Source organism: Choloepus didactylus (assembly GCF_015220235.1).
Source record: "Choloepus didactylus isolate mChoDid1 chromosome 23 unlocalized genomic scaffold, mChoDid1.pri SUPER_23_unloc1, whole genome shotgun sequence".
Taxonomy (NCBI): Eukaryota; Metazoa; Chordata; class Mammalia; order Pilosa; family Megalonychidae; genus Choloepus; species Choloepus didactylus.
The window spans coordinates 3,209,017-3,227,296 of NW_023637590.1; the positions used below are offsets into that span (position 1 = coordinate 3,209,017).

The 18,280-nt window shown below is 55.0% G+C and overlaps 1 protein-coding gene across 3 annotated transcripts in view; it reads right to left on the bottom strand.

Moving 5' to 3' along the window:
* DGCR2 (DiGeorge syndrome critical region gene 2) overlaps positions 1 to 18,280 on the bottom strand; it is a 68,963-nt gene that overhangs the window by 30,641 nt on the left and 20,042 nt on the right. The window contains exons 2-5 of one of the 3 annotated variants that reach the window (XM_037823511.1): positions 17,601 to 17,723; positions 5,419 to 5,544; positions 3,774 to 3,984; positions 3,131 to 3,207 (exon numbers count right to left, since the gene is read on the bottom strand). In XM_037823511.1, the coding sequence (XP_037679439.1) occupies positions 3,131 to 3,207; positions 3,774 to 3,984; positions 5,419 to 5,544; positions 17,601 to 17,723 (537 nt within the window). Of the gene's footprint in view, positions 1 to 3,130; positions 3,208 to 3,773; positions 3,994 to 5,418; positions 5,545 to 17,600; positions 17,724 to 18,280 lie in introns of all 3 variants that reach the window. The other 2 variants (XM_037823510.1, XM_037823512.1) reach the window with 2 other exon arrangements.

The window sequence follows — 18,280 nt, forward strand, 5'->3', positions numbered from 1 at the left end:
GAAACTGAGGTGACAGATCATTATCAGAGACGGCCCGAGGGAGGGGCCGCCAGTGATGTTGTCTAGACAAGGATCTGCTTTCTCAGAGTCCGGCAAACAGTCCCAAACGTCCTCGCGGTCCGGGGCAGCGACGGGCCGAGGGAGGCAGAGCTGCCTCCTGGGGGTGGACAGGCGGCCGTGTGCCCCCCGAGGCCTCGGGAACCGAGCGTTCTCCAGGGCAGAGCTCCAAACTCAAAATTTAGGAGGGGAAGGTGTGTATGTGTGTGTGTGTGTGTGTGAGAGAGAGAGAGAGAGAGAGAGAGAGAGAGAGAGAGAGAGAGAGAGGGAGAGAGGTACTCTGGGTGGACACATAACATAAAACACACAGAAGCAGAGGAAAAACTGACCAGATGCAGACGAAACAGACGTTTCTGAGCGTCCAGTTGTGAAGCCGTCATGCTACCAACGGCCGACAGCCCCTCGGGAAGTGTTCGCCGTGAATGCGGGGAGGCCTGCCTTTCGGGGGTCCCCTCTCACCACCTTCCCCCCAGCACGGAAGAAGAGCTCACCAGGGCAGGGGTGAGCCCGCATCCTCCCGTTGCCTAGGGTTTGGGCTCTGAGTCTCTGACCTGCAGCTCCCTGGCAGGACTTGCCGTGGGGGCTCTAACTGGGGAAGGCTCCGGGCAGGCCCGGAGTGGAGTGGGGAGCAGAACCCCTCAGGCCTAGCCCTGCTGGATCCCCACCTCGTCACACCCCTGAAGATGCCGTGAGGGGTCACCCTTGAGCCCTGGTGGGCCTCTCCCCAAATCGAGGACCTTCTGGCCACAACCACAGCCCCATCACCGTCCTGAGGAAACGCACGGCCACCCTCTGTCATCTCCCGGGAGGGCCACGTGCAAGCGTCCCCTCCCCACCCACAGGCAGGTCTGCCTTTACTTCTCCCTGGTTTCCTTGACGCCAGAACAGCTCCTGGTGCTGAGTTGTGTCAGAGCCCCGGCCAGACCTCCGGTAGCAAAGCAATCTTCTTACGTCACTCGTTCACTTTGTGACCGTCGTCAAACCCGGGGAACCTAACCCCAAATCCATTCACCCGGGCGCGAGCACCACCGCCACGCTGTCCGCGCACTCGCACCCCCACCGGAACCCCACCGGGCAGGGCTGCCCGCCTCGCCTTGGGACGGCTCCCACAGCGACCAGCACGTCAGTCGGGGCTCCCCTCTTCACGCCCAGCGGGGCCACGGGAGGCCGTGATTCCTCCACTGCGCTGCTGCTGGGAGGCTGGCCCAGTCCCCAGCCGGAACCCGCGGTCATGCCACGAGGACAGACGCCTTCGTTTTTCAACCACCAGGCCGAGGAGACAGCCGCATCCAGGCGTCCACGCTGCCCTGGAGGCCACCCCACTGCTGGGGCGCTGAGCTCCCCCTCCACCAGCTGCCGCCTCAGGGCAGGGAAACCCCACAGGGGCGCGTCCCCTGCAGGGTGCGCTGCGACCTTAGGGCCCTGTGCCGGGGTGGGTGTATTACGTCCCACAAAAAGCAATCGTGTGGGGACAGGTTGATTAGTCTGCTGATTAGGGTGGAAACGTTTGATTGAATTATTTCCACGGAGGTGTGACCCCGCCCACTCAGGGTGGGTCTTAATTAGATCCCCGAACCCTATAAGAGCTCCCAGCAGAAAGAGCTCAGACCAGTGAGAGAGACATTTTGGAGAAAGCCATCTTGAAACCAGAACCTGGGAGCAAAGGACCAACAGACGCCAGCCACGTGCCCTCCCAGCTGACAGAGGTGTTCTGGACACCATCAGCTTTTCTCCAGTTAGTGTATCCTCCTGCTGATGCTTAGTTTGGACACTTTTATGGCCTCCAAATTCTAAATTTGAAGCCAAATAAACCCCCTTCATTAAAGCCAATCTATTTTCGGCATTTTGCATGATAGCAGCTTTAGCAAACCCAAAGAGGCCCAAAATCCCAAGCCCTGAGGTAACTAGTCCCTGTGGTACAGCTTTGGAAGGCAAACTTGTGGGTGGCTGTTTCCTCAGGGCATTCGGAAGACACAGCGTGGGAGCCCCTCGGAGGGGCAGGGTGGTCCGGCTCAGGCCTCTGCCCCAGGTTCCTCCCAGCTCCCGCACCGGCCCCCGCCCTGCCCATGGGGACGCCCCGCTCTCCAGGGAAGCCAACGCCCAGGGCCTGATCCCTCGATGCCAATCGTGCCTGCACCTTCACCTGCCATGCAGAGCCCCAGCCAGGTCACCTGGGCCACCGGGTGGGAGGACAGCTGGCTCGGCCCGCGCCCCATGGCCCTCCACGCTCAGCAGAGAGGTGACCGAGCGAAGGCTGTGCGCCCACGTGGCCTGACTGCTCGGCCCTGGTCCTCTCCTCACCTGTCCCCTCAGAGACGCTGAAGATGAAGACATCGACAACAGGATGGGTGTGTGTTTGGGGAGAAGGAAACCCTCACCTGAGCTCAAGCCAGAGGCCCAAGGAGGAGCCCGAAAGCAAGGCCTGATGAGGGGAGGATGGAGAGCGTGGCTTGGAAGGTGAGGAGATGGGGCTCGGTCAGAGCGCGGGTGGGGACACGCCCAGGGCTGGGGCAGGAGGGGGGCGTCTGGCAGGGAACGGGCTCAGCTGCTCCATCAGCTACTTTTATGTTACTGTGGTATTTCCAAGCAACTCGGTATATGATCCTTACACACACACACACACACTATCTATTGTAACTCATCTGTGAGAATTTTTCTTCAAGTTTTGGATTTGAAATCTAACTTCTCTGTCCTAGAAAACTTGTCAAGTTTTGGATTTGAAATCTAACTTCTCTGTCCTAGAAAACTCGTCCTTCCCTCTGGCCTGTTGGCTCATGCCTCGTAAGCTCACAGTTACGCCCCATCAGAGTCCTTCCCTAAAGGAGATGAGCAGACTAGAAATCTGCCCAAAGTGAGAAGCCACACGGGATTTGGAGGAGGCCCCTGCAGGGGCTGGGAGAGGGGCCTGTGCAGCTCGTGTGCGCTGGCCCCAGCCCCCGCTGTCAGAGCCCCCGAGCCCAGGGCCACACAGGTTGCCGGTGCTCTCGGGCCCCAGCCTCCCACGGCTCTGCAGCTGTCGTCGGGGAGTGGGGAGTGGGGAGGCCCAGCAGGGCCCCGCTGGGCAGAGGCTCACCTTTGAACGCGACCTCCCAGTGGCCCTCCAGGGAGTGGTTCCGGCCCGTGATGACGTACTGGTAGCCAACCCACAGCCTGGAGCGGAGGCAGAAATGGAGGGGCCCTCAGCGTGGTGAAGGGGAGCGAGCCATCAATTATGTCGTTAGTGTTTTAAAAAAGACCTTTAAAAAACTGACCGTCTACAACATGAGTTTTTTAAAGCATTAATTCTTCATTTTCATGAAATGCATTAAAATTCTAAACCCTAAGTTCACAGGTCAGTGAAAGTTTTATCTCAGTAAGTCCCGGCGAGCCTGTTCTCATGGAGCTGATCAATCCAGCCAACCGTTCCATGCGAGACAGACCCCCACGGGCTCCCGTCCGGGGGACTCCCCTTCCACTGCCCGCCCCACCCCAGGGCCCCAGGAGGGAGCCCCCAGCCCCCTGTGCACACCTCGAGCCCCTTGCCCGACAGGCCTGGCCTGCGAAGCCCCCGACAAGGCCGGAGCCCACCCACGCTCAGAGGGGTGCGAGGGGACGGGGCTGCCCCGTCACGCACGGAGCCCACAGCTCCATCCCGAGGTGCCTGGCGCTGCCTCGGGTGCAGTGGGTGCCGGCGTCCCCTCCCAGGCAGCCCCACGCCCGCCCCACCCTGGGCTCACCTGCGCTGGTCCTTCCACCCGAAGCTCCGCTCTGGCTGGTCCCACTCCTGGGCCAGCACGAAGCGCAGCTCCTGGTCCGTGGAGAACGTGGCCAGGGAGCCATTGAGGCGCTGGCAGGTCTGCGCGGCGTCCCAGTAGTTCTCCCCACTCAGGAAGACGCGGTAGCAGCTGGCCGTGCCCTCGTGGTGGTGCCACCCTGTCGGGCACTTCCCTAGGAAACATGAAGGCGGGAGGGGACAGGTCCCCACGTTAGGACCCCCCCAAAGGCGACAGGCCCGCCTCAGGGTGCACGGGGGACGTGGGGAAACCGAGGCTCGAGAGGGCAAGCTCCTGCTTCTGAGGCAGCAGGCTTTGTGGAAGAAGCTTCGAAATGCAGGGCAGCCACAGCACCGGCACGTTTGGGGACCCCCGTCCCTGAGAGGCCCTCGGTCTGCGGTGGTGAGGAAGGTGCACGTTCCACCCTCTGACTGCAGCAGCTGAGCCAGGGCCTGCTGGGCACCCATCGCGCTGTGCCCTGTCTCCAGGCGCCTGCCCGCCCCCGCCGGCGAGGAGCTGAGGCCCCGGTGGCCCCGGGCGGGCAGACCCCGAGAGGCCAGTGGGACTGGGGACGCACTGACACTGGCCAGGCCTCGCCTCGTGGCTCTCCCGGGCACATCACAGCCTCCTCAGGCACCAGACACTTCCCGATCCACAGAATCTACGCCCTCCAGGGCTGCGTGCCTCCTACCGGGACGCCGACAAGGAGCAGCGGTTTCTAGCAAAGGCAGTTCGAGGGAAAAATGCAGTTTTTAAATGCACCTCCCTCAAGCAGACCCGGGATAAATACTTTAAGACAGACACCGAAATACTGAGGTTTTACTGCTTTGAGCTCTCGTGTGTGTAATTTAACAGGAGAGCACAGACTACAAGAAAGAAATGGAAGTTCTGGCCAGCGCCTGGCCGTCAGCGAGGGCCTAGGGAGATGAGAGTCAGGGGGAGCACTTGGCGGGACGAGGGTGGTGCTCCCGGCATGAGGGGCGAGCCGCGCGGCTGTGCGCACACCCCGGCCCGGGAGCAGAGTGGGAGGGAGGCCGAGTGTCGGGCAGCACCCATCGCCCACTTCCTGGGCTGTCCACACGCACGGCCCACTCGGCCGCTGACTGCACCAGGCCGCCGTGGGGAGCGGCTCCAGGGAGGAACAACCCACCCTGGGCTCCTGATTTCCCTAAAGCCCCTGAGAGAGGAGCCACACCCTCCCAGGTGGTCACTAACTGCCGGAGCGGGACAGGGCAGCCCTGCCCAGTGGGGCCCAGGCCGGGGAGGAACATGACAGCCCAGGGTGACATGTCCTCGCTGCTTGGCGGGATCCCCGGCCCCCCACATCTGGGGGCTCTCGCATGGCACTGCGGACACCCCCACCAGCCACGTGGTCTGGGCCCTTCCACCGAGGCCATCTGCCCCTGGGAGCTTCCCCACCAGGGGCCGCTGCGGCCCGGCCCTGAGGGCAGTGGCGGGAGGAGGACACGGAGCCCGACTCCAGGGCCCAGGGCTGCATTCCCAGGGGTCCCTCTCGTCCCCACTCGCAAAGGCAGGTCACGGCCAAGAGACCCCCAGGGCTGCTCGGGCTGCCCCCAAACGCCCCTGTCGGGGCAGGTCTGCAACTTACTGCTGAAGCGCACGGGCTGGGCCATGTTCACTGTGTGTGGGTGCACGGGGTCGCCTCCTCGGGGCCGGCCCTGCCGCGGGTCCCCGGCCTCCTTCCCATGGTAAGGCCGCGCCTCCCCGCTCACCTCTGGAAGGAAAAGGAGAGGGTGGACGTGAGCACGGGGCCCCCGCCACGAGGCCAGCATCGAGGCCCGGCTCGGGGCGCTGGGCCTGGCAGGCCCACAGCGGGCTGCCTTCAGAAGTCTCCGGAACGCGGCGTCACTGCCAACAGGAGGCAGTGCCTCACTCGCAGCGCGCCACGGCAGCCCTCGCCTCTAAATTACGAGCAGGACACAGAGGCTCTTCTTCGTGACGGGCTGACAGTCTCGCGCTAGTAAGGCGAGGCGCAGCCGGTCCTGCCCTCAGCGGACCCCAGGCCCAGGAGCCTCCCGGGCGGCCTGTGGGGGGCCCACTGCCGTGCCCCCACTCACCCCCAGCGCAGTGCCCCCCGCACCTGCCGCCTGCCCGCAGGGCCCTGGTGGGCAGCATCAGCGCGTGACCGGGAGGGGAGGACGGCACGCTCAGGTCGGAGACGGGGAAGGATCCCGGGCGTGTGCACCGCGAGCCCTGCGGCAAACAGCCTCTCTGCGGGCTCCTCCACCCCAAGGACGAGAGGGGACCCCGCCCCTCCCCGGTGCACTGAGAAGGGGATGACGTCCCCAGGGCCACAGAACAAGGGGCAAGCGGGAAGCGAGGCCCCACCCCGCCTGGGGAGCACCACGACAGAGAACACGTGGCGCACGGTCAGGCCCAGCGCTGGCTTTGTCTGCTGGCTGCACACAGACAAGACGGACGGCCGGACGGCCGGACAGGAGCTCTCAACTCCCTCGGGCCGGCCTGCAGCTGAGGGCCGTGCTGCGCGTGTGGCGGCCTGTGGCACGGCAGGGCACGGAAGACTCCGGCAAACCTGCGTTCCCGCGTCCACTGCTGGCCTTCAGCCGCCTGCCTGGAGCCTCCCCAGTCCCTGGCTTGGCCGTGCCATGGGCTCTGACACTGTTTTTTAAAAGTATAAATAATCTATATTTCTTCTCATTATAAAAGTAAGAAATATTCAATGTGAAATATCCGAGAAATACAGACACTTGGAAAGGAAAATCGCATGAACTGGCAGTGCGTTAAGAGCACGTCCTTCCTGTCCACCCTCAATCCAGACAGTACCGGGGGGTCACACCACACGCTGCTCCATGACTTGTTTCCTACGCTGAAGACTGGAGGCCTGGAGCTCTCTGCTTCCGACGGCTGCACAAGAATTCTGTCAACGGGTCTACTGCGTTCCCGGAAAGCGGGGATCCTCACCCAGGCTCTAGCTGATACCTGCTCGTCAAAGACGAAATCAAACACCCGCCCCCTCTCCCACATCCCCTCACTCCCAATCCCATGTCTTGGGGAACCTTTTTCCCTGGTTTGTTTTGCCATTTACCTCCACATTTCCAAACAAGGGGTTGACAGTGCTACTTCTAGTTTTACCTGTTTTAACTGGTATTATGGCAGACGAAGATGTGGCTCTCATGTACTCCTACCCCCTTCCCAGTAAAGGAGAATCAACTTAATTAAATCGAGGCTGTATAACACTGTGACATGGTCAGCATTCTTCACCTTCGAGCCAAAGAGCACACTAAGACAGCTTCATTTCTCCAACCACTTTCCTTTCTCCTGGAGTGAACATGGACATCCATTGCTAAACTGTTTTCTGTATCTCTACCACTCATTTTGCCAGACCCACAACACATAAAAATGGTGAGCAATACATCTCTTGTGCACTGCCGTGCCTCCCAACACCCCTGTGGCCCTCTGCCTCCTTGGCCCCCGGGGCCGCTCTCCGCTCCGGGCACGGCTGCAGCTCTCCTGCCCGCTACCCGCTTCCTGGATCCGGGCCGTCTGCCTGCTTGCCTTACCCTCTCCTTCCGTCATCTCCCTAAGAAAGGGTATGGAAACCTTTTATTTTTTTCTTTTTCTAAGTCTATTTGTATCTGAAAGTTTCTTTACTCTCCCCTCATGCTTGATCTAGAGTTTCTCTGGGTATAAAAAAATCCCAGATTAAAAACATCATTGCACTTCCCAGGTACAGAAATTAGACTGAACACACACACCTCACTCCAGTCTCGAACAGCAGTGACGGGACGGTGTAAAAGGCACACGCTTACAGGGACAAACAGAGCGGGAAAGAGGATGACAAAGTTCTAAAAACTGGAAGACAGAGGGTGAGGGATAACCAACGAGGAAGGGGATGGAGCCCTGGGGCGTTCCTGGGGCGATTCCGGTTTCCGTGGCTGCCTTGGTATCCCGTCCAGCGAGCCTTTCTCGCTAACTAAACCGTCCTGTGTTAGAAGGAAATCATTCCAAGCTTGCCGGAGCCCAGAGAGCTGAGGACGAGGCCAACAGCTGGGAAAGTGGAAAAACAGGACATGTGGCAATATCTAGCAAAACTACAAAAGCATTTTCCCTTTAACCCACTTTTAGGAATTTACACTAAAGGTACATCTGACAATAATTCAAGGCCGGGGAAAACATGCAGAGTTATTTATTGTGGCATTATTTATAGCAACAAAATAATGGGAGCCACCTAAAGGCCAGACATAAGAGAATGGTTAAAGAAAGGATGGTGCATCCCTAAAACGGAGTGCAATGTCGCTGTAACAGAGAATGAGAAGAATCTCTGAATTAACAGAGTGATACCAAGGATAGTGTTATATTAAAGGAAAAAACACAGTGCAAATAGTACATACAGATACCTGTTTGTGTAAAAAAAAAAAAAAAAGGGCAGCTCAAAGAGAGGAAATTATGTGTGTTTACTTATATAAACAGAAACTCAAGACAGGCCAGAAACGGATGAAGTTTCTGGAACTAGCCCATGGACAGACATCCAGACCAATGGAACAGAACTGAGAGTTCAGAAAAGAACCCCCACGTGTGATCTTTAACGAGGGTGCCCAGTGGACTCACCGGGCAAGGAGTAGTTTCTGTCCCAAATGGTGCTGGGAAAACTGGAAAACCACGTGCAAAGGAATCGGATCCCGACCTCACGCCAAATACAAAAATAAACTCAAAATAGATGAACACTCTAAATATTTAAAGAGCCAAAACCATAAAACTCTTAGAAGAAAACATATGGGAAAACTTCAGGGTCTTGTATTAGGCAATGGATTCTTAGAGAGGACATCTAAAGCACAAGCAACAAAAGAAAATAAATAGATATATTGGACTTCACCAAACTTAAAATATTTTCTGCTTCAAAAATCTTGAATCAAGAAAGTGAAAACACCATCTATAGAATGGGCGAGAATAACTGCAAATCACCTATTTGATAAGTGTTTAACATCCAGGTAACACACAGAGAATTCTTAAAACTGAGCACAAGAAGACAACACAATTTAAAATGGCAAAAGATACTGGGTGTGGGGTGTCCGTCCGGGGGACTGTGAAAGTTCCAGTAATGGAGCTGGTGAGGGTAGCAGAACGCAGCGAACGTGACTTCCCCTGAACGGTGTGCTTGGGAGCGGCTGAGACGAGAAAGTTTATGCCGTGTGTATGTTTCCATGACTGTTTCAAAAAAGAGCAATTACAAAGACACTGACAATCAAACGAAACACATCATGCTGAAAAGGAACTAATGATGGAGGAGAATGGTGCGAAAGGACACTATTGGGACATGTGAAAAACTGGGATATAGGCTGAAAGCTTCATCTCAGTGTCCCTGAACTGGGTAACCGGTTAAGTATGAGAATGTCCTTCTTAGGTAACGTGCATGGAAGTGTCATGGGTCCAAGGAGCATGAGGTACACTTCCTGCTTTCAAATATTTAGAAGACTGGTAAACAGATACATAGACAGACAGACAGACAGGCAAATACAGCAAGTGTGGCAAAATGTTAAAATTGCTGGATCTGGGTATCTGGCGAGGCGGGTATGTTGGAGTTCTCTGTATGGGGTTGGTATTATTTGTGTAACCGTCCTGAAACCTGGAAATTATTTCACAATAAAAAGTTTAAGAAAAAATGAGAGCCCTGCCCTGATCATGAAGGTGGGGTGAGACGCTTCGGGGCTCCATCCCCCCAAAGAAGCTTTGAACAACCAGTAGAACCGGCAGAAACACCTTTCTCAAAGCTCCAGAAAACGATCCAAGGACGGCAGTGACAGGGCGGGCACCAAATCCAGAAAAAGGCCACTAAAGCGGCGGCCCCTCCCCTCCCTCCCCCTGCCCAGGCGGAGCCCCCAGTGCGGACCCCCGGCCCCCGTCGGAGGGAACACAGTACCCTCGTGCACTCACTGCAGACGTGTCCGGCGGTGGCCTTAGGGACTCGCTGCCTCCAAACCTGCGCAGCGCACAGAAGGCGGCTCCCTGAGCTCACAGCGAGAGCGGTCGAGTGGCTGCCGGGGCTAGGGGTTTCTGGCCGTAGGAAAGAGGGGACAGTCATGCAAAGGGGGAAGTGCCAGGGTCACGTGCACATGCCCAGGACAAGAGGTGCGTGAGGAAAGCAGCAGGGGGGCCCACGCTTGGGCCTGGAGCCCTTCTCCAAACTCACTGTGCAGGTCCGCCCAGAAGAGAGCACTCCCACAGGGCAATCCGCAGACTGGGAACATGTTTTCTTTCATTCCTTCCCCCTTTTTTTTCTTCCGTTAGCTCCCCAGCATTCAAGGAAAAATCCATTAACACTAGCTGGATACAAACTTAAAGGACAGATGCTTCAGGGTCTAAATTCCAGTGACAACACCTTAAAATAGCAAAATGTCCAGGTTTCAACAAAAGATTACAAAACATACAAGGAAACCAGAAGTGATGACCCAAGCAAAGAGGATGAGGAGTCAATGAGGAAGAAACCCTCAGTAAGGAGGACCAGGGCTGGGACATACCTGATGAAGATTTTATTTAAAAAAAAAAAAAAAGGTCATGTATGTGCTCAGTGAGCCCAAGGAGAAGATGGACAAAGAACTAACGGAAATCAGGAAAATGACAGAGATGGAAATTATGAAAAGGAACCAGACAGAGCTGAAGATCACAGTAACAGAAATTTAAAATTCCCCGGAGGGGTTCTCCAGGTGACTGGAGCTGAAAGAAGGAAGACTCAGACAACCGAAGATGAGACAACAGGAACCATCCCGTCTGAGAAGCAGAGAGAAGAAAGAGAAGCGAGCAAAGCCTAAGGAAATTGTGGGACATCATCAAGTTCACCAACACATGCCTTGTGGGAGCCTCAGGAGAAGAAAGAAAGGGGCAGAGAGACTATCCAAAGAAGTAAAAGCTGAACACTTCCCAAATTTAACAAAAGACACGAACATACACATCCAAGACTCTCAACAAACTCCCAACAGGATAAACCCAAATGGACCCACAAGGCAACATACAATAATCAAACTGTCTAATGCCAAAGATAGAAAATTCTGAAAGTCTCAAGAGAGAGGCTACGTGTCATGTACACGGGAGCATCGATGGGATTAAGTACCAAGTTCTCATCGGAAACCACGGAAGCAAGAGGGCAGTGGGAAGACAGCAAGAAATTGCCAACCAAAAGAATTCTACATCCAGCAACACCGTCCTTTAGAAGTGAGGGAGATCTGCCGAGCCCTAAGCAATCACTAATTTATTTTCTGTCTCCACAGATTTGCTGATTCTGGCCATTTCATAAAATGGAATCATAAAACATGTGGTCTTTTGTGACTGGATTCTTTTGCTTAGCATGATGTTTCCAAGTTTCATCCATGCTATGGCATTTATCAGTACTTCATTCTTATGTCTGAATAACGTTCTGTCACGTGGATGTGCTGCATTCGTTTATCCATTCATCATCTGATGGCAGTCTGGGTTGTTTCCACTTTTTGGCTATTATAAATGATGCTGCTATAAACATTCATATACAAAAAAAAAAAAAAAAAAAAAAAGAGGGAGAGATTAACATTCCCAGATAAAGAAAGCTGAGGGAGTCTGTCACTAGATCAGCCTTATCAGACATGCTGGAGAGAGTTCTGCAGGTGGAAAGGAACGGACACTGGACAACAGAGCAAGGCCACATGAAGAAACGAAGATCTCCATGATCTCATAATGTATAAACACGTAAGCTGTGAAAAGAACTACATAAAGGTGGTGGACCAGGGGCTACAGAACATAGTTTGTGTGTACCTTTGAAGTTAAGTTGGTATAAAAGCAAACGAGAGTATGACAGATTCAGGATGTTAAATTGAAGCCCCATGGTAACTACAAAGAAAATATCAGAGAACATGCCAGCTCAAAGAGACAGAGTAGAGTACAGGCTGCTGGGTGGGGTTGGGGGGCAGGGGGAATGGGGAGTTAATGCAAAATGGGTGGGATGTTTCTATTTGGGGAGGGGAAACTTTTGGTAATAGATGGTAGTGAGGGCACCGCGATATCATGAATGTGATCAATCCCAATGAACGGTGTGCTTGGGAGTACTTGAGATGGATAATCTTATGTTGTATCTGTTCCCACAATTTAAAAAGAGAAAAAAAAAAAAAAAAAAAAAAAGAGCAACTAAAAGATGAAAATTAAATGCAATACATGATCCTGGACAGGACTGGATAAGGGAGAAGAAAGGTTCAAAAGGACATTATTGGGACACATAAAACTGAAATACAGACTGTAAGCTTTAAACCAATGTTAAATTTCTTGAACTTGACAAATGTACTTAAGGTGGTTATACAAGTGAGTATCCTGGTTCTTAGGAAATGTACACTGCAGTATTAAGTGTTCAAGGAGTGTGATTATACAACCTATGCTCGAGTGTTCAGAAAACAGATTGGTGATAGACAGATGGACTGATGGATAGATAGAATGATACAGGAAATGTGGCAAAATGCTAAAACTGGTGGATCTGGGTATCTGGGGAGATAAGGGGATGTTGGAGTTCTCTGTATGGGGTTTATATTATTTTTGTAACTGTCCTAAAAGTTTGAAAGAATTTCAAAATAAAAAGTTTAAAAAATTTTTAAACATAAATTTATCATCCCAGCAACTCGACTATTTATTTACCCATGAGAAATGAAAACGTGTCTACACAACTTGTTTGCAAATGTTCATAGATGCATTATTCACAATAGCCAAAAAGTGTAAATAACCCAAATGTCCATCAACTGGTGACTGGATAAACAAAATGTGGTAGTTCAAAGGAAATGTTGATTATGTGAGCCTCAAAAACGTTCTGCTAAGTGACAGAAGCCAGACATGAAAGACAGAAGGCTGTGTGACCGATTTCTAAGTAATGTCCAGAAAAGGCAATACAGCACGTGAGGAAACAGACGAGGGGTGCCAGAGACCCCAGTGGGGAAGGGAACGGGGAACAACTGCAAACGGGCCCGAGGGATCTTTCCAAGGTGACAGAAACGTTCCCAAATTGGACTGTGGTTATGACTGCAGAACGGAAATCTACTGACCATCACTGAACTGTACATTTAAATCAGGGGAATTTCATGGCATATAAATCAATCAATCATTAAAACATAAAAAATTAAAGAGTATCATGAGAGCTGGAGGTAAAAATAAATGAATACATGCATAAAAATGAGATGACCCTGAAATTATCACCCTGAGTGAAAAACGTCAGACAGCGAGGACCAGATATTGTATAACCCCATTTATAAGAATGTCCAGGATGTGCAAATCCACAGAGACAGAAAGGAGAGGAGAGGCTGCCCAGGGCTGGGGTGTTGGGGAGAATGCCAAGCGCCCTGCTAAAGGGTTTGGGGTTTCCTTTTTGGCGCGGTGAGAAGGCTCTGGAATCGACTGTGGTGATGGCGGCACGATGCTGAGAACACGCTACCGACCACCGAGTGGTGCACTTCACACGGATCAACGCTATGGCATGTGAACTACAAGAGTACACAGCTGTCACACACACAAACAAGGCGGCGGCAACCATCAAGTCTGGGGGAAAACCAAAAGGAAAATGGAAGCCTCTTCCCCAGCTCAGCCGGGAGAGGTCTCTGTGAGCGAGCATGTTGACAAAGGGGTCAAAGCCAGCCAAGCCTCTGTCGTCTCAGGACAAATTAACAGAGAATGTCTAAGAACATGGCACTCAGAGATACCAGTAATATGCAGCAGCTAAAATAATCCAAAGCATTTGCTTCTGAGGAGTGGGAAGGCAGAGGGACCCCACCAGGATTGCCATTTTTGGTGAAAGACCTTGTAGAACTGACTATTTAAATTGTGTGCAGGAATAACCTGAATAAAGTTCTGGGTTGGACGGTCAACGTCCACTCCTCATGGAGCTTGCAGCTCGCCCCTGCACCAGGCTGTGGGGCAGTGGCCAACACCACTCTGATTCCGGACCCTTCCGGGGGACCATCTTCCTCCTTGGAGGCTCGGTGGGCCCCTGCACTCCCGAGGGTCTACGCGGGATAGGCTCCCGTGCAGGGCTGCCCTTGACCTGCCGTCCCAGGCCCCCAGACCTGAAGCCACGCACCTCCGTTCTGGGCACTCTTCCCATGTGACTCCCCCGTCACTTCTCTCCCACTCCTCTCTGTTTTCTTCAAGGGGACTCTTCGTGCTGGAGGCTGGGCTTTCTGGACTTGCTTTTTAACATTTAAGGGCTCTTTCCTGCTCAGTTCTTTATCTCACGTTATACCCATGCTCAGCAGAGGGAATATATTTTCACGTTTTCTTTTGTTCCCTGAATTAACAGGCAATAGCTGCTAATGCACATTGAGGGATTACTGTGTGCCGTGCTGTTCTAAGCAGTTTACACACATCATCTTACGTAATCTTAACAACAACCCTAAGAGGCAGGCATTCCTTTCTCCATTTTACGGATGAGGAAAAGGAGGTTCAGAAAGCTCCTTGCCCGAGGCCCCCAGCTGGAGGTGGAGGCAGGGGGGCAGCCCCAGCAGCCCGGCCCCTGGCCCCACGTTGACCCCCCATGTTGCTCTGCTGCCTTGGGCCCTTTTGGTCTTGGCCTTCCACATTGGGTGCTCTCTTCCAAGGGCTTTCGTGAGCAAAAAGGACGGTGGTCCAGCTTGCTGGAGGCTCTGGGAGCGCCAGTGGGAAACCATGGGGGCTGCCTTTTAGTCGGGAACCCTCCCCACAGTGGTATCTGCTCGGAAGTGCCCGTTTCTCCAGGAAAGACATCTCCCGTCTCCTGCTTGAGGAGGGAGAGCTGGCTGCCGGCACTGGGGGTGCAGGACAGTCAGTGCTGAGGGTCCCACTTGGGGCCTAGAGAAGCCCCCTGAACTCCTCTCTACTGTCCACCTCCCCGAGTCCCAGCACCCCCTCTGCTGTGCCCGGCGGCCCCACCTTCCAGACTTTATGTCCTGATGCCATCCGATACTGAGACAATGCAAGCCACATTTAAACAAGGGAGGAGAAACAGAGGAAATTAATTTTAGTTTTTTATTTAACCCATTATATCAAAAAAATTTCAACTGGGAATCAATAAGAAAGTATGAGTGCGATGTCTTACACTCTTTTCTTTGCACTCTCCTTGATACTCGGAGTGCATTTTACACTTGCTGCTCGCACACGTCAGTTTGAAGCAGCCGCAGCAGCTCGTGGCTGCCGCACTGGACAGCACAGGTCTCCAGAACAAACCTTGTGTCTCCTGGTGGGAGACAGAGTCATCCGGCTCTGCAGAGTGAAGGAGGGCGCGAGGGGTGGCTCAGGAGAATCCCACCCAGCCCGCCATGCTCCCACGCCCGCCGCCTGCCGCCCCGATGCGTGAGGCCTCTGGGTGCTGAGCTGTGAGGGTGCTGCCGGCCACTGAGGCCCATTTCGCGCTGTTCCCTCTCAAACAGGCCCCCTGGTGCAGCGCCTCTGCTAGACTAAGTCCTCGTTCTTTGGTTTAAAAAAACAGAAACAGAACAAAAAAAAGATGCATAATCTCTGAAACATCCCAAAGAATATACTTGTGTAATACACAAGCAAGTTAGAAAGCCTAATAATAAAACAGTGAGACAACCCCCTGCCCCCCACTTGAGAACACAAACACCATCTGCAGGTTGCATGTTCACTTCTCCCCCGTCTCACCCTCCGTCCCCCACCAGGGAGGAACCGCGAGCTGGAATTTTACGTGTAGCTCTATGAAAGAATGCAATGCTCGGTCTCGCTGGCCCTCGTCGTGCTGCGGTAGCTTCTGGCACTGGCATTTGTCACCTGGCACCCTGGTTTTAAGCTCACCCACATCGCTGTATGAACATACCATTCACACCGTGTTGCTGGGGCCTAGTACTCGGTTATGGGTTGAACTGTATCCCCCCCACAACAGATGGAGACCCCCTAACCCCAGTGCCTTGGACCGTGACCTCATCTGGAAACAGGGCTGTTCCCTGCGGACCAGACAGGTAAAGGGGAGGCCGCCCTGGAGCGGGTGACCGTGTCCTCACGTTGGGGAGAGCAGACACAGACTGACACTAGGGGCGAGTGAGGAGGGGGCAGGTGCGTGAGTGAGCCACGGATCCCCGGGACCAGCAGGGAGCCACCCTCACTCTGGACCCGCAGCTCCGGAACCACGAGGTGCTGTCGTTTAAGGCTTCGTCACGGCAGCTCTGGCCAGTGGGGACACATGTCTTCCTACGAGCGCAGGCACGTGGTGCTTTCCTAGAAGTCTGGTTTGAACAGCCCTCAGGAACCTCTCTCGAGCCTCCCGGGGTGGAAATCCAGGATCACAGGACATAAGGATGTTCAGCTTTACAAGCTCATGCTTGTTTCCCAGAAGGGGTGTATCCATTTGCCCTTCTAACGTGTGGCAGATGAAGATTTCCAAGCCATCACACGCTCTCCAACGCTTGGTTGTGTCACACACCTTAACTTCTGCTAATCTAACTGGCCTTGAAAATGGTATCTCACCGTAGTCTTGAAAGTCCTAAGGTGGGTTAGTATCTTTTCGTATGTTCAATCGCAGTTCTCATGAACTTTTCGGTGAAATGTTTATGCCTCTTGCTCCCCTGGAGGATTCCTGGCCTGTAATCCTGTCCTGGGACACTCCCCCTCTCTGGGCTTTCCCGCAAGCAACAGCCGGACGGGCTCCCGGACACAGGGACACCTGAGGGGCTGCTACACTCTAGTGCCCAGGGCAAGCCGGCGGAGGCAGGCCTGCTGGAGGGGTCACCAGGAGGGCCCCCAAGACGGGGCCCTTCACAGACAGACACAGGCCCATCAGACCATCTCTGCTTATTATTTTGGAATGCCCCTAGCTCAAATGCCAGCTTCTCTCTACTGCTGTACCCAATCCCCTGGGGGGCCCCCTGGATCTTCTTCAGGACTTGGCGTATGGGGACGACAGCACACTTATAATTCGCTGCATGTCTGAACGGACCCCAGAGCCGGGCAAGGGTCTGGTGAGGAGGGGGAAGGTCTCCTGCCCCAGAGAGGCCACGGGCTGGAAGGAGAGAGCAGGCTGGGCTCAGGTAATGGAGAGAACTACAAACAGTGCTGGGTGCCAAGGGGGAGGGATGGCAGAAGCAACCCTATGCTGGGGCACCCAGGGGCGTCACTGTGGGCGGCAGCATCTGCACCCAGTCTGTGAGCCGAGCCAGAACAGGGAATTCCAGGAGAGAGAAACGCAAGACAGTGTGCAGTTAGGAAATTATTGCTGGGAAGGGCCCGGCTGAGCTGCTGAGGGGGAAGTGGAGATCACTCAGGGGGCAAAGCACGGCCGTGCTGGACTAGGGAGGAGCGTGCACGCCCTGCGGAGAGTCCGATCCGCCACTCCCGGGCCTCCTTCCCTCGAGGAGCTTTCTCAGAGCCACCGAGGCCCCTAGGCAGGTGTGTGCGAGTGTGTGTGCATGTCTCACATGCACGTATACCAACGCCCGTGCACGGCGCCACGCCTTCCGTCCTGACCCAGGGGGAGCCCACAAGCAGTGAGCAGGTCACTGCTGGGGAGGTGTCTCCTCAAGGGTGCTGGAGAGAAACCAGGGGGTGGGGGGTAGCCCGCAGTTCAGCTGCCGTGAGGAGCCCATGCCCGGAGGAGACCCACTAGTGATGACCCAGCAGGCAGCAGGGGTGGGGTGGAGTGGGGCCGGGCAGGTCCAGAGGTCCAAGCTGCTCGGGGTTCCAGCCGAGCCTCCCAGGAGCCTGCAGGGGCCGGGCCAGGGCGCGGTGAGAGGGGAGATAACTCACGGGTTCTGGGCTCTGCCCGTGTCGGGCTTCTCTTCAAAAAGGGGACCTGCCCCACATGCCTGTCTGCCACCCGGGAGGACTCACCGGGACAGTCGGCCTCGTCGCTCTCGTCCTCGCAGGTGGCCCAGCCGTCACACTGCCAGGGCAGGGGGATGCACTGGATGGCGCCGCTGCGGCAGGCAAACTGCCCGGGGTTGCACCGCAGCTCTGCGGGACAAAGGGCAAGAGCCGGTGAGGCGGCAGCAGGCGCGGAAGCGCCGGAGAGTGAGACCCCGCCCCCAAGGGCACACCCCAAGACCCCACGACGCCCAGTCTCACACCTGCCAAGTTCCCCCGACTCGGGCTCTGCACCCCCCGGAGGGGCTGGGGACAGAGGGAACGGACTCCTCCTGCCCGAGGGTTTCGGGGCAGCAGGGTGGACACTGGCACGTCTCACAGAGAGCTGACAGCGGCCGCCCCCACGGAGAGCTGCTAACATGTGCCACAGCATGAAGGAAGGAGAAACCGCCTCCAGCCGAGGGCTCCGGGGTGCTTCCTAAACAAGGGGGGACCTGGACAGTTCCGAGGAAGGCTGATGGTTTCAGAAGGGCTGGGGAAGAGCATTCCAGAAAAAGCAGGGCTTGAGGAGCAGCCCCGGAGCCGAGAGTGACGAGTGCATCAGGCGGCCTGGGGGCTCTGACCCTCCAGTAATCGCGGGGAACATGCTCGAAGATGTAAGAAGGAGGCTTTCAAGGTAAGATGAGTCTCACCTTTAACTGGTATGT